This window comes from Pectinophora gossypiella, chromosome Z (assembly GCF_024362695.1).
Source record: "Pectinophora gossypiella chromosome Z, ilPecGoss1.1, whole genome shotgun sequence".
Taxonomy (NCBI): Eukaryota; Metazoa; Arthropoda; class Insecta; order Lepidoptera; family Gelechiidae; genus Pectinophora; species Pectinophora gossypiella.
Window position 1 is genome coordinate 22,537,564 of NC_065433.1, and position 15,087 is coordinate 22,552,650.

General features: G+C 36.5%; 2 protein-coding genes across 2 annotated transcripts in view; one reads left to right on the top strand and one right to left on the bottom strand.

Moving 5' to 3' along the window:
- LOC126379875 (uncharacterized) overlaps positions 1 to 1,450 on the bottom strand; it is a 185,764-nt gene extending 184,314 nt beyond the window's left edge. Inside the window, exon 1 of the mRNA XM_050028853.1 lies at positions 1,374 to 1,450. The gene's annotated coding sequence lies outside the window, so the exon portion shown is untranslated. The remainder of the gene's footprint in view (positions 1 to 1,373) is intronic.
- LOC126379892 (uncharacterized) lies at positions 397 to 14,268 on the top strand. Its single transcript, XM_050028879.1, has 3 exons — positions 397 to 583; positions 10,219 to 10,414; positions 13,167 to 14,268. The coding sequence occupies exons 1-3, from the start codon at positions 397 to 399 to the stop codon at positions 13,306 to 13,308; spliced, it is 525 nt and encodes a 174-aa protein (XP_049884836.1). The 3' UTR covers positions 13,309 to 14,268.
- The last annotated feature ends 819 nt before the right edge of the window (positions 14,269 to 15,087 follow it).

Genomic DNA, 15,087 nt, shown 5'->3' on the forward strand with positions numbered 1-15,087 from the left:
TTTCGGTTTCAATCGCCCGCGTTTATCACACTCGAAAGCTGTATGACCTTCGCAGAATTCCCCTCAATCTAGACCACCTTCTGATACCATTTACTTTTAAATAAGTAACGACAAATTCGCGTGATTTTCAAAAATCGAAATTCCCAATTCGTAATCGTCGGGTGATTTAGTAATGCCTAGTTCTAATGATTATTATCACATTACGAAACTACCCCAGCAAGTTCGCTGCGAACATGTTGGCCAGTAATACGTGGATATCCAACTAAGGTCGTTGTGTTATACAATAATGTTTTGAAACTAGACTAACTGTAATTACTTATATAGGTTTGTAGTAGACAAATAAAAACTATTAGGTTGCCCTTAAAACTTCAGAGAAGAAAAACAAACCGTTTGAAAATGGAACTGTCGAGAGTGTTGTACATTTGGAGTGTGTTGTCGATTGTTTTGTTTGAATGTGTTTCGCGAGGGTCGAGCCAAGACAGCGCCTTTGAACTGCCAGTCCAACTCGTCGGGTTCCCATTCATCATCATGGCCGTTAGGGTGACCAATTTCATCAAGAAACTATCTTATGCTTTGACTCCAGGTAAATTCTACAATGACGGACGATCTTTCAAGGTCAATTGTTCGTTGACTTATCAGTCTGTATTGACGATATGACATTCTTTCGTAAGTTACCTACATATTATTAGGTATATTATATTTTTTTGTTAATTAAATAATAACATAATAATATTATAAGTACATTCATTAAAATTTAGTCAGAGAAAGCAACGAATAACTGACCTGAAAATAATCAAAACAAGAAGATGTATTTTTAACGAATTTCTCGCTAATATCTAAAGACGTTCGTTTTATCTCCATACAGAATTGTTAATCATCTATCTTTTCTAGCACTTACCTAAACGATGATTCTAATTTTGAAGGTTCGTTTAGTTTTTATGTTTACGATTCTACCTCGAGATTGCCTGAGGCGATGTGTGTTATAAAATCCATTTTAGTTGCTTTTTATAGACCAATTTCAGTTTATTGCAAAATCTTATATTTTTGTAGGACGGGTCCCGCGGGTCGCCGCCGAAATCTTATACGAATTAAATAATTCAATTCTATTCCGTTTCCTTTTATTGCTTAGATATATTTATTATAATGTTGGTTTGTTTTTTGGAAAATACATAGTTTTATAAACTTAGCAATGTGCGTAGGTAAATCAAAATTAAGTGTAGGTACTTACTTACTTTATTTTTACGATTTAGAGCTCCTAGTGGTCTAATAATGGTAATGAACAACTCTATATTCGTAAAACCAAAATGCTTTCTACTGAAAGGCCTTATAAGTACTATTTTAACTAAAGTTAGTATACTTAAACGCACACGAACCTTATTGTCGTTGTCGATTCCGAAATAGAGCTCAGCGGTACAGTAGAGCACCACGGTACCGGCGCCGACGCATCGAGAGTACTCGGCGTGACATAACCGCGATTGACCAACAATAAACCAGCGGGGAAGGTGTTGCGTTCCCTGTCACGTATACGTTTTTCCAGTCCGATCTTAGCCGCTCAGCCAGCTAGTTCGCATTTTTGAATCGCGCATATCTTGAAATGGAACGTATCGAACTTCAATTTGAAATTAATTTAAATCGTTCTTTTTAATTTTTGCTGCGCTTGTTTAGTTTCATAGTTTATTTCCAGCCAGGTCAAGGTTGCCGGTGACAATATTACATAAACACGTACGAGTATTAACTTACGATTACGTTGGGGAATACTTAGACAATAGATCTTTGAACTGTTGTGCAAGGCGAGACTATTTGATGCGTGCGGCTTAGTGGCACTCGTTAGTCGCGTTGTCATCTTGGAAGAAAGTTTAGCAAAATGCAGTTGAATAAGTTGCTATATACCACCACGTTATTAGTACTGTTTTTGGCGAATTGTCGAGATGTGAGCAGTCAGGATACACCTTTTGAGTTGCCAGTGCAACTTGTGGGTTTCCCCTTTATAGTTTTAAGTGTACGGTTGACGAACTTCTTGAAGAAGCTGTCTTACTCTGTTAGTCCAGGTATGTAATTTTATTTTATATACATAATTATAACACACATTTTTATATCACACTAGGTAGGCAATCCGGCCCAGTAGTTGACGCCATTTGCGGCATATCTACAATAAGCCACGTTAAAACAAGAAACTAGTTGAGAGGAATCATAAAGTATCTACTTAGTAGAAAACTAACAGCTATTTTTGATGAACCCTGTGGTGGCAAATGATTAACCCATCGTCTTTTATGATAAGTTGATAAGCTAGGTGACTGGATCAAAGTTAAATGATAAAATGCTAATGTTAAGATCAAAAATCCAAACTCATTATTATATTCGACTGATTTACGAAGATCACATAACAAGCAGTTCGAGGTTTGACCACGTTTACTAAGTGACGTGATAATCAAATCAAAGCAAATCAAAACGACGACGAGTGACGTGATAATGTGTGTATTAGGTGTAGAAATTTCGTTGAAATGTGCCGTTGTGACGTTTCGTAAAAAGTATCTCATCTAGTCAAAGGTCGTTCTTTTACCTAGCCCATCATGAGGACAAAATCCCTGTCCTGGAAGATAAGCAGCTCAACATGTTATTATGTTTTATTGTTCGTACCACTCCAGTATACAAGCTTTTATTCAAAATATACATAACTGTTAATTAAAATCTCTTTATTTCGATACCCAGATAGGAACAGGTGTTGGGAATCCTTTGTGCTAGCAAAATGTATTGAATACCTTTTCGTAATCGAAGTTTCAAATTGAAACTTAAAATATAAAATATTATATTTTGAGTATTTCATGGATTTTTTTATATCTGATCTCGTGCCTTTACTTATTTTATTTTATTTTTCCTGTGTTCATTATTAATGTTGGAAAATTTTGCGTCAATCTTACAAGACTTGTATCCCACTGTCCACGGTATCCCAAGATACAGGCTCCACCTATTTTGGGAACCTTTGTTCATTTTGCAAAACTTATATTGTACCCTAACTCAAACATATACATATATAGCCTTTTTTCTTTATATTCTGATAATAAAAACATTTCTTCTTTAATTTACTTAATCAGTAACATCACTCATACAATTTACCATAATTTAGGGGGTTAAAATGGCTACATCAAAGAAAGCAATGTTGCAATTTGACATTTGCGCATATATAAGTAAGTGCGCAATGCAAACAAATGTCAAATAGCAATATTGCTTTCGCCGATGAATTGCTTTGATGTGGTCATTTTAACCCCCCCGATAATACATAAAATAATACACATACCTAATTCCACTGCTGGGCACAGGCCTCCCCTCAATCAACCGGAGGGGGTATGGAGCATACTCCACCACGCTGCTTCAATGCGGGTTGGTGGAGGTGTTTTTACGGCTAATAGCCGGGACCAACGACTTAACGTGCCCTCCGAAGCACGGAATCATTTTACTTTTTCGGACAATCAGGTGATACAAGCCTGAAAAGTCCTTACCAAACAAAGAACAGTCTCACAAAGTGATTTCGACAATGTCCCCATCGGGAATCGAACTCGGACCTCCAGATCGTGAGCCTAACGCTCTAACCACTAGACCACGGAAGCTGTTACATAAAATAATATACCATAAAATTATTCTGCTGCCCCTTCTTTCTATCATTTGTTTATAGACAGCCATGAAAGCTATTCGTAGCACATCAAAAGTGCATAAAGGATGGCCGTTCTTTCATAAATAAAAGCCCGTCAAAATAATAAAAATTTACCGACTGTATTCATAAATATTCACAATATATTGTTCCTACACTTTCATAATATTCTAGACTGAATATATACTAAGAGACTAGTACGGTTAGGCTGATTGGAAGCGCATAGCCAAAAGTAATCAGAAGACACCTTCAGCTATTTTTATCCGACTATAGCGAAGCAAAAAAGGAGGGTTAGGTGTCTAACCGCTTTGTATGTATGAACAAAAGCGTCTGGGTCTCTATAGGTTATAGACTATGTTACGTCATAGTAAAGTCAAATTGATACGACGGTCTCAAAATGGATATGATGTGTGATTCGTCTTTGGTACGTTATGTTGGAAATAACATCTTTTATAGCGATTTGAGAGGTGCAGAACTATAAATGGAACGTACAATATGCCAGAGTCGGGATTGTAGATTGCAGCTCCACTCATAAATATAGATATGCATCGACGCTGGTGAAATATTGACCGTCGATAAAACCCAGTTGGCAAGCATGTTTTAAAATAAAATATTCTACCGGCGGAACCCGCGCGCCATCTGTCGTGCAAATACTGTGAATTTGCATTTCGACTAGTCAAACATTGATGCCGCTGGCTACCTGCATTTCAGTGTTGCATAATTTACGTTTTATATTTATTTTTCTGTAGAATAAAGTAGATGTTTCAGTGTAATTTGTTCGATGCAACTTGCCGGTTTTGATACGAAGTCCCAAAACTTGATATGTATAAAATATTACGAACAATTATGGTGACAGGTAACAGGTGACAGGTCCATAATTATGTTAAGTGACTGGGCGCGAACCTGGGCTCAGGGTGTCGTCTGAGAGAATAATATTTGAAAGAATTAATCGACTCTAGGGGGGTAAGGAGCGTACTCCACCACGCTGCTTCGGTGCCGGTTGGTGGACGTGTTTGGGCTAGTAGCTAACGACTTAACGTGCATTTCGAAGCACGAAATCATTATACAAGATTTTTATCATAATCATTTCATTTACCGTCTGATTGGCGGAGAGCGCCGTGTCCACTGGGATCGTTAAGAATCGTTAGGTGGCTCAGTATAACGCGGCAAAAATCTGATAAACGCTCTGATGCTTACTCAAAGAGCAGCAATTGAGGCCTGTGGACTGCCAATTTAAATCATCCACGTTCCAATGATTCGAGATCAATTTGTGGTACTTGCGCCTGGAAAAAACATTGTAGGCCGAGCTAGTGAATTTTAGTTCATTCCTGGGCTGGGAAGTATCACGGATTTCTGTTGTCTATTCCTCCTTTTATTATTATTATACTTAAGTGCATTTTTATTTCTAAAAAATAAAAAAAGTATTAAATGAGCAAGCCCACATTCGAGAAATGAGTTTCGAGGAGTTATGTGACCTGACCTGAATTGGGCTAGTTTTCCTTTCGGGTTGGAAGGTCAGACAGGCAGTCACTTCTGTAAAAGACCGGACCTATCAAATCTGCAGGTTAGGTTAGGTTATATAATATGAATACTTACCTTTTTATTTCTGTTTTGGGTGAGTTTAGGCTTATACGCTTTTTGCGCTTACGCTGAGTTTAAGTGAGTCTCTCGATGATTCAGGTTTATAATTTGAAATATAACAGACAGATATTGGGCACAGGTTACCTCCAACAGGATTATGTAGAACTAGCTTTTGCCCGCGACTTCGTCCGCATGGCGTGTTATATAAGAGAGAGATCTTTGTGTGTGTGGGAGTGCATATCAAATTTCAAGCATCTAACTTATGCAGTTTAGATTTTTTCATACAATTTTTTTCCCAATAACTCCCATTTTTCAAAATACAGCCAAAAATAAACTTTATATTTACTAAGGTATGCATGCATGCTAGATTGAATCAATTGATTGAATTGATTTTTTTTTAATTGATTGTTCATTGAGTTTTAATTTTAATACACACTTCCTCTCTTCCCTTCAACGTTGCTGTGCCCTACAGGGTCCATGTTTTAGTTCCTATGCCTATGTAACACCCCATTGTACTACATGGAATGCAATAAATAATTTAATTGAATTGAATTGAAAACATCTATCTTACGCGGTTTCGATTTTTTCATACAAATGTTTTTTTCCCGCTAACTCCCGTTTCCGTGGGAATTTTGCAATATCCTGTTGCAACTAAGGTTTAAGTTAACTAAGGTACCTGCATGCCAAATTTCAAGCGTCTAACTTAAGCGGTTTAGATTTTTCATACAAAAGGATTTTCCCGCTAATTTCCGTTCCCGTGGGAATTCCGGGAATTCCTTTCTTAGTGCACCTCTACGGTACCTAAGCTATGTCCCTTCCAAATTTCAAATGCCTACATTTAGCCGTTCAGGCTATGCGTTGATATGTCAGTCACTGAGTCAGTCAGTTTCTCCTTTTATTTAGATTTGATTTATTCATACAAATGTTTTTTCCCGCTAACTACCGTTCCCGTGGGAATTTTGTAATATTCTGTTGCAACTAAGCTTTAAGTTTACTAAAGTACCTGCATGCCAAATTTCAAACGTCTAACTTGGGTGGTTTAGATTTTTCATAAAAAAGGATTTTCCCGCTAATTCCCGTTCCCGTGGGAATTTCGGGAATTCATTTCTTAGTACACCTCTACGGTGTCTAAGGTACCTGCGTGCCAAATTTTAAACATCTTACTTGAATGGTTTAGATTTTTCATACAAAAGGATTTTCCCGTTAATTCCCGTTCCCGTGGGAATTTCGGGAATTCCTTTCTTAGTGCACCTCCACGGTACCTAAGGTACCTGCATGACAAATTTCAAACGTCTAACTTGAATGGTTTAGTTTTTCATACAAAAGGATTTTCCCGCTAATTCCCGTTCTCGTGAGAATTTCGGGAATTCCTTTCTTAGTGCACCTCCACGGTACCTAAGGTATCTGCATGCTAAATTTCAAATGTCTAACTTGAGTGGTTTAGATTTTTCATACAAAAGGTATTTCCCGCTAATTCCCGTTCCCGTGAGAATTTTGGGAATTCCTTTCTTAGTGCACCTCTACGGTACCTATGGTACCTGCATGCCAAATTTCAAACGTCTAACTTGAGTGGTTTAGATTTTTCATACAAAAGGATTTTCCCGCTAATTCCCGTTCCCGTGGGAATTTCGGGAATTCCTTTCTTAGTACACCTCTACGGTATCTAAGGTACCTGCATGACAAATTTCAAACATCTAACTTGAATGGTTTAGATTTTTCATACAAAAATATTTTTCCGCTAATTCCCGTTCCCGTGGGAATTTCGGGAATTCCTTTCTTAGTGCACCTCTACGTTATCTAAGGTACCTGCATGCCAAATTTCAAAAGTCTAACTTGAGTGGTTTAGATTTTTCATACAAAAGGATTTTCCCGCTAATTCCCGTTCCCGTGGGAATTTCGGGAATTCCTTTCTTAGTGCACCTCTACGTTATCTAAGGTACCTGCATGCCAAATTTCAAAAGTCTAACTTGAGTGGTTTAGGTTTTTCATACAAAAGGATTTCCCTTCACTACTCTGCTCCTATTGATTGTAGCGTGATGAAAAGTATACTATGACCTGTCCAGGAGTGTGAAGAATAATTGTACCAAGTTTCATTAAAATCCGTCCAGTAGTTTTTGTTTCTATAAGGAACATACAGACAGACAGACAGACAGACAGACAGACAGACAGACAAAAATTTTACTGATTGCATTTTTGGCATCAGTATCGATCACTTATCACCCCCTGATAGTTATTTTGAAAAAATATTTAATGTACAGAATTGACCTCTCTACAGATTTATTATAAGTATAGATGTTCTTCCTCATACACTACTTGGAAACGTTGGGAGCTTCTGGGCAAGAAGCCAATCCCATGTAGATTGTTCATTGCAATCGTCATACGGCCGTAACCCTGGGACGAGACTTGAAAGAACTTGCAGTTTTATTTTTGTACAGGGGTGTTAAAAATGCCTTTTTAACTCCCCAGATATCTTGAGATTGATAAGATGAACTGTGTGCTTGAGGGTTGAAAAGACCACATCGAAGCAATTCATCTAAAAAGCAATATTGCTATTTGACATTTCTGTGCATTACGCACTTACTTTTATATGCGCAAATGTCAAATTGCAATATTGCTGTGCCTCTTTTGTTTATGTCTGATCAGACTCGGGACCCCACATTTGTTTTATTGAATCGCTATGAAATGTGAGTTGCTTCACAGGATGTTTTAGGTGGGTTAACGAATAGTTCTCAAGCAGTGTATGCCACTCAGTAATACCTCCATATTAGTCTCAACATGTCTTGTCTAGCCTGTCGCATGCGCAACTTACTGGTTTTCATGAATATTCCATACCAAATCGAGTATTTTGGTGCCCTATATAGCTTGAAATTTTCAATGGTTTTATTATGTACAGGTATTTCGGTAGTTAGTGATTCGGGGTTGGTAATTCGGTAGTATATTTATCTATCTACTTATTATAGTACCTAACATTGCCGGTAGTCCATAATATAGAGTTGATATTACCATTCAGCGCCTAACATGACTTTTTTGGTCACCCTTAGCCCAGGTGCAGCACATTATCAACCTTAATAACATAATACCACGCTTTATAGTCAGTCATCTTGGAATGAAGACGTTTTCAGCAGTAAACTTTCAATGGCTAATGATAATAACTTTTAACGTAATTTTAAGGTCTAAATTAGTACATAGTAAAATAAAGTAATTGCTGCAATGAAGAATTTACTTTTATGTTTATTACAGTAGTTAGTACGTACGGATGTTTTTAATGAAAATCTGAGAATTAGGGCTCCGATATAAATCCGACACAGAATTTAATTACTTAAGGGTAACATAAACTTACCATCGTCATCCTTAAAGACGCGAGAACAGTCCCCAACAATTAATTACAAGACAGCTTGCAACCACTTTTATTCCTATAACGGTTCATCCATCTTAGAACTTCCTTTTAAGATGGATGTGACGGACCATATGTGTCAGATGATCAACCCATAGCTTGAAATAGTTTTGTGCAATAAAGAACATTTAATTTAATTTGAATAATGTCGCATATTATTAGACGATTTTCGTGACATGCTCGGAATTTTATCTTCGCTTCGTGACTTGTAAATTTCTAAAAAAGCCATTAGCGATATACAGGAGCATTTTAATTTATTCTTAAAATCTTGTAAACAAGGAAAAAATAAAAGAACTGTCTGAAATTGCAACAACACCAACCGTCGCCCACAAACGAGAAATAATTGTGTTTCACAGCCTAAATTAATACAACGTTTTTATTGCAGTGGACTTTTGAATAATGAACTTTGTTTGCTTTCCCTTGCCCTTTGTTTGGTAAAAGTACAACGAAGGGCAATATTGTTTAATATATTTTTTAAAGAAAAAGTTTTAAGGAGCGGAAGCGTTTCAAAAAGCGAGGCCTTGAGTAATGTTTATTTCAAAATGCATTGAGCTTTTTAATGTAACTTCTTGTATATTCGGTCGAACAAATGATATGACAAGAAACATTCTTAAAGGTTGTCTAGTTGGGTACAAACTTCGACTTATAGCATCGCTGGTGATGATTACATCCGAGAAAAATTGCTTGAATTGAGCTGATAGCGATAGAGTGATCGGGTCGTCGGGGTCGTATATTACGTCATTCAAACGACGACGCTTTTTGGTATCATTACTTACTATGTGGGGTGTCGTTTATCAGCGTTGATTGCAGCGCGGATCAACAGCACTACCTTAGAGAATCACACACCCACGAGCCGCAACCACCTATAAATTTTGCTAGTGCGAAGCGTGGAAGATATACATCTAGAACTTACTGTGAACCATTGAACAAAGGAAGTTCTAGTCAAATGCAAAAGTGCAAATTTCAAAGGAACTACTGAGAAGCTGTTCTACTTGCATACTAAAAGTTATTGTGTGTTACAAAGTTGTTAAAGACTACCGTTGTCTAAAAGTATTTCAAATCTCAAGTCGATAGCACTAGTACTTCCTGAGATAACAAGCTGACATAGACGGACATACATAAGGGTTACTTTTACCATTTTGGTGCAGAAGTGGGACCCTAAAAACAATTAAAAAGCTTTAAAATGAATGAACTTTTTCCTTATAGAAAAAAGAACAATGTAATATAATTCAAAAGTTTCAGCTAAACATGGCGCAACAAAGCTACATTTCGTTTTATGTTAGTGCTTCAGCTTTTAGTCAGGAATTATAGTTCATTATGTTAAGTGACTGTGAGACTTTTTATAGTGCTTTCGTGCGTGTGTTTGTAAAGCGACTGTTTAAATGAAATAATATCATCTTTCAGTATGAAACATTTGTAGCTTCAATATTTTGGAAGTTTCTCAATTTAGTTGCTTATACTTGCGATTGCGGTTCATACCCCCTCCGGTGTATTTTTATGTTTTATTTGTAATGATTATGAAATCCTGGTCCCGGTCTATCGCCCTTTAAACTTTAAAATTACAATTATTAACAATACATATTTTTTGTTCTTCCAGCGACATACCGTGCTCGTAACCGTCGTGAGCTAACCCTCGAGCAATCCGTCGAGCCTTTTGACGCGCAGGAGGTGGAGAAGTACATCGTGGGCGAGTTCGGCGCGCGCGCTTGCGTTTTCGAGCGCGTCTGCGCACACTACGCTGCCAGAGCGCAGACGCACCCCCGCCCGCAGCTCGACTGGCCTGATGTCTTCAGGTTGGTATTGCTGGCGACCAGTAATAAACAAGTAGTTTTACCTAAGTCAGCGTGTACGAGTAAAGTTAGGAAAAGAGCATTTCTACACCTAAGGTCGACTCTCATAATTTGCGGGGTTGGCTGACAGAGATTTCTTTTAGAGATAAGCCCATCCATTGCAACATTTTGTCTTTTTATTTTCGTTTTTGTTAATGTGTATATACAATAGAATATATTACGCATAATTTCGCAATATACCCAATATTTTTATGTGCATCCAAAAACAAAAAGCCTTACTATTTCGAAACTAGGTCACAGCAACATTTTTAAGAAAGATTTTGTGTTTTATGCAAAACATTCGGAACAGTAAGTAAGTATTTTATTGTTCAGATAACAAATAAAAAGAATATATTATTTTAAAACGTCTACCTACTTGACATTTTCGGAGGGAACGGTAATATCAACTCAACATTATGTACTACCATCAGGTTTGGTATATGTGTCACCAATTTCCGACCTTATTACTTCTCACATTTCCTGCGAAAGCGAATGAAAACATTGTCAAAAAGCGAAAGTGCTAAAGCGAACTTCGTCAACCTCGCACACCCTTGTTTCCAAACACAGTTGACCTTGACACCGCTGACCATCCGCCGGTTTCTATGAATATTTCAAAACGTTGCATTCAAATTAGTCGTTTCAATGCCACATAATGGTATAGTATTCAGGTCGTTGGCAGAACGCTGCGCGTTGGAGAATGCGAGTAGTCTTTAGCGTCGCGAAGTGGAAGTGGGCCGTCGATGTAATGGACACGCAATGCACGGGTCAACCGACTGCCCCTAAAATACATAGTCGCCCACCCATACAATTTTATTTTTTTTATTTAATCGATTATTTTACTACAACATAAGATCACGATTATATCTCACTTGGGATAGGCAGAGGTACATCCAATACAAGATAAACTAAGTACCCACGTCTCACCGAGCTCACTGTTAGTCATACATGATGTATTCGTAAGGTGAGCCGTATCGCCAACCATGTTATTGAAAACTTAATAACTCATTGGCGAAAATTCTATACTAGGGCACAAATCGGGTTATTTAATCGATTAATTTACTATAAAAAAACCAAAACTACTTTTAGTGAATATTAAGTTATGATAATCAGGAATATTGATAGCTACTGCCATATTTTTTTACACTTCAAGTGTTTACTTACTTACATACAAACAGTCACGACTGTTTCCTTGTTGGGATGAGCTGTGGTAAGTCACCAATAAGACAATAGGTAGCCACATAAACTGTAATAAAGAAGAAACGTATTTTTCATTTCATCTGTGAATAATGTAGGATAAGCAGCAATAACAATGCAGCAATAATATTTACCATGCATATTTATTATTTTTATTTTGTTTGCATTTTTTTATTTTTTTTGTGCAATAATATTCACCTTAGAAAATTGTATAGATTTATAATAATTGATTACAACAGCTAGAAAGTAGCATTGGCATATGCGAAAGATAATTATGCGTCATTAATTCTAAGGTTGTATGCTAAGCGACTATCAATGATCCGACAGTCGTTTCGTCACTCGAATTATGTTTGGTAACGAAATAATAATCAAATAGGTAAGTATAGCTAGAGGCATTTTCCGGACAAATATCAGAAAACGGTATTAAAACAATGTTGTATGTATGAGTCATTACGAAATACGTACTGTAGTCATTAAAATTGTGAAAGCGCAAACTTCAAGGATTTTAATGATCAAACCTTGCAGTAATTATAACTATGGTTAATTGATGTATTATGCAGTGGGTTTACCTTCATCGTGTACCTGCTTTGTTGAGTAGGTACTCAAATAATTTAGCATAACGACTTGTGCATGTTGTAATCTACAGTTTTTTTATACGTTTTGGTTAAATAAAGCATGTACTTAATTTATGTTTGTGACATGCAATAAATTAATATGAATACTTAATATGGGATATGTAACGTACTAACGTTTCCAGTAGACGGATATATTTAAAGGCTGCATATTGCAATAGCCTTTCTTCAAATATAAAAAATAAACAAAATTCATAATCTAATAAAAATATAAAATACTTATTATTTTTTTTACTCAAAAGCTGATGAATAATATTTGATTGGCTGGGGGGCTATACACCGCGCTCTTCGTCCGAGGTGAGCCAGTGTTACGCAATCATCGGTACGCCACTTTCACTCTTCTAGCTCGTCTTGCCAATCAAAAACATAGCTTCTTTCTACCAAACATAGTTCATACTCCCATGTCACATTCCTTCCAATACACATCTAAGATATCCCAGATGTAACACGAGTATTGAATGTATTTCCTAGGAAATAAAGCTCAGTTTGGTACGTGACGAGAAACGTGGATTGTCTTACTTATTTGTGGGTTTGTGTTATAAGATTGGTGTTGAGATGCAGTTCCTTATTGTTTGTATTGAATGCATACAACATTATCCTAATAATTTAGTGGTTTATAATGTGCGGTTGACAACGATTTGTCACATTATAGAGAAGATTATTGCTGTGATTATCTTCAGGAACGGCTATCGTTTCGCAGTATGACGTTTGTGCTAAGTGGTCTTCCATACTCGGATTGACCACATTGAGTCAATCTTTTCCATTCAGCAAGGGAAAGGAGAGAACTTACTGTACATAATTCCATAAAATGTATTGCTTTTGGCGAATAGATATAATTAAAAACTACCAGGGCAACAGAGATCTAAAGAGTATATTTACTTTATCCACAGCCAGTACAAGCGGTCACCGGACCAGGCGAAAGAGTACTACCTCCTGAGTGTGTTCCTGGGAGACATCGTCGGCTCCCCCCAACTCTGTCACCACTTGGGCAAGCGGAGGAGTTGTGACGCTATGCTGCTTGGCGGCGCATAATCTCCTGGTATAAAGACCGGCAATTCTGGTCTAAGGAAGAGCCAGTTCAGCTGGAAAACAAGATAGGATGAAACATTTTTTTTTCTAGCGTTAGTGTAGTGTATAAAAACAATCAAAAAGTTAGTTCACTATAGTGCTGTGTAAAGGCTTTGTTTACTACTACGCCACCTGGACCAAAGTATTTCTCACAATTAATTTAAATTTTTGTTCGTTGGAATTTCTTCCCTTTTCCAGTTACTTGGAATAATAATTTATTAGAGATGTGCAGACTAGTCACCGACTATTTATAAATAGTTTCTTTCAAAGTAGTCGCTGGACAGTCGGTTAGTCGGCCAAAACCGTAGTCGGCATATCTCTAGTATTCATTCTTTTGCTCTAGAACATTATATCTGGGTGTCAAATTGTCCACAGTGGGTCACAGTAGACTAACATTATAACTAATTAACTTCTGCAATTACTGTTTCGGGTGTTTTTGGGCGCCATTTTCACCCCTATTCTCGCCATGTGCGTGATTTGGTGGCCTATTAAGTCGTTATTAGCTCATTAGGGCACCCCGCCAAATAATAATTTGGTGCTTGGTACTTTGGTACTGAAAGATAGATTATATTTTCCTTATTTGAAGAATAATATATACCTATAGGCTCATTATTTTCAAGTTTATTCCTACTCCTTTTAAGAGTCTCTACATAAAATTGTATGACGAATAATAATTAGTTATATAAATTATGATTATCGTATGTTACCTCCGAGTCACAAAAATGCAGTACCTATTAATTTAAATGATAGAAATATACTTCTTTAACAGGATAAGCTTCTCTTTTTAAATTTCTGGTGTGGGTATATACATATAGTAAACTATTTAGCTGGTGGGGTTTGAGGGAAATTCCTCTGAAAGTACGAACCTTGGTCAAAGAAGGTCCGGATAAAAGGTTTTACTTTAAAGGTAACAACTTATGATTATTTTTGTTCATGCACATAATAAGTTTTAAAACTAAATTTGTACTTCTTTAAAAACATTTATCTATATTAAATTTTGTTGGTATAGTCATATTGACGTGCCGGTCCTATAACATTGTTATCTTAATATACCCACCAGCACGAGAAAGATAGCATTATTAATCTTATTCGCTCTCTTTGTGGCGCTACTTGCATTATATTAAAAGTGGAGTCAATGAAGGGTTTCCCTTCTAACTTGCCAGAAACAAGTCCGATTTTGATGTTTCTTTTCTTTTGTAGGGGTAGTTTTTTATATCATTTAAAACTAGAAACATCTTGAGTGGCGCAAATAAATATTTCGATAGGATAAAAAAAAATGGATTTAAAAGTACCTACTTTTCTGATTCTGTACGGAGACGGCTTTCGATTAAAATAAACCGTTTATTTTTCGACCGTTCTGATTTTAAATGGTATAAAAAACTACCCATAGAAAAGATTATTGATTATTACTGGTATTAGAAGTTCGGAAACTCTGGCTTTATTGACTCCACTATATTATTAAATTAAAATATATCAGTAAATAGTTCGTAAGTAGGTGAATTTGTAAAATTTAAACGATAAACCACATCAAAAATAGTGATATAATTTTTAAGGTTTTTTAATTGACGGTACCAAAATAAGGTGATCTTTTAATGCACTTGTTAAGAGAATTGATCAATATTTCCTTGCTTTAACAATAGTAGTTAGAAATAAATATATAATATGGTATATTTGGTATGATAATAGTATAATATGGTATGGAATATTCGTCTTTAGGTACCTAAGTAACGCGCGCTTTTCGAG

Coding starts and splice junctions, on each gene's coding strand:
- LOC126379892 (XM_050028879.1), top strand. CDS start 397: ATGGAACTGTCGAGAGTGTTGTACATTTGGAGTGTGTTGTCGATTGTT. Junction 584..10,218: donor ATCTTATGCTTTGACTCCAG/GTAAATTCTACA, acceptor TTGTTCTTCCAG/CGACATACCGTGCTCGTAAC. Junction 10,415..13,166: donor GACTGGCCTGATGTCTTCAG/GTTGGTATTGCT, acceptor CTTTATCCACAG/CCAGTACAAGCGGTCACCGG.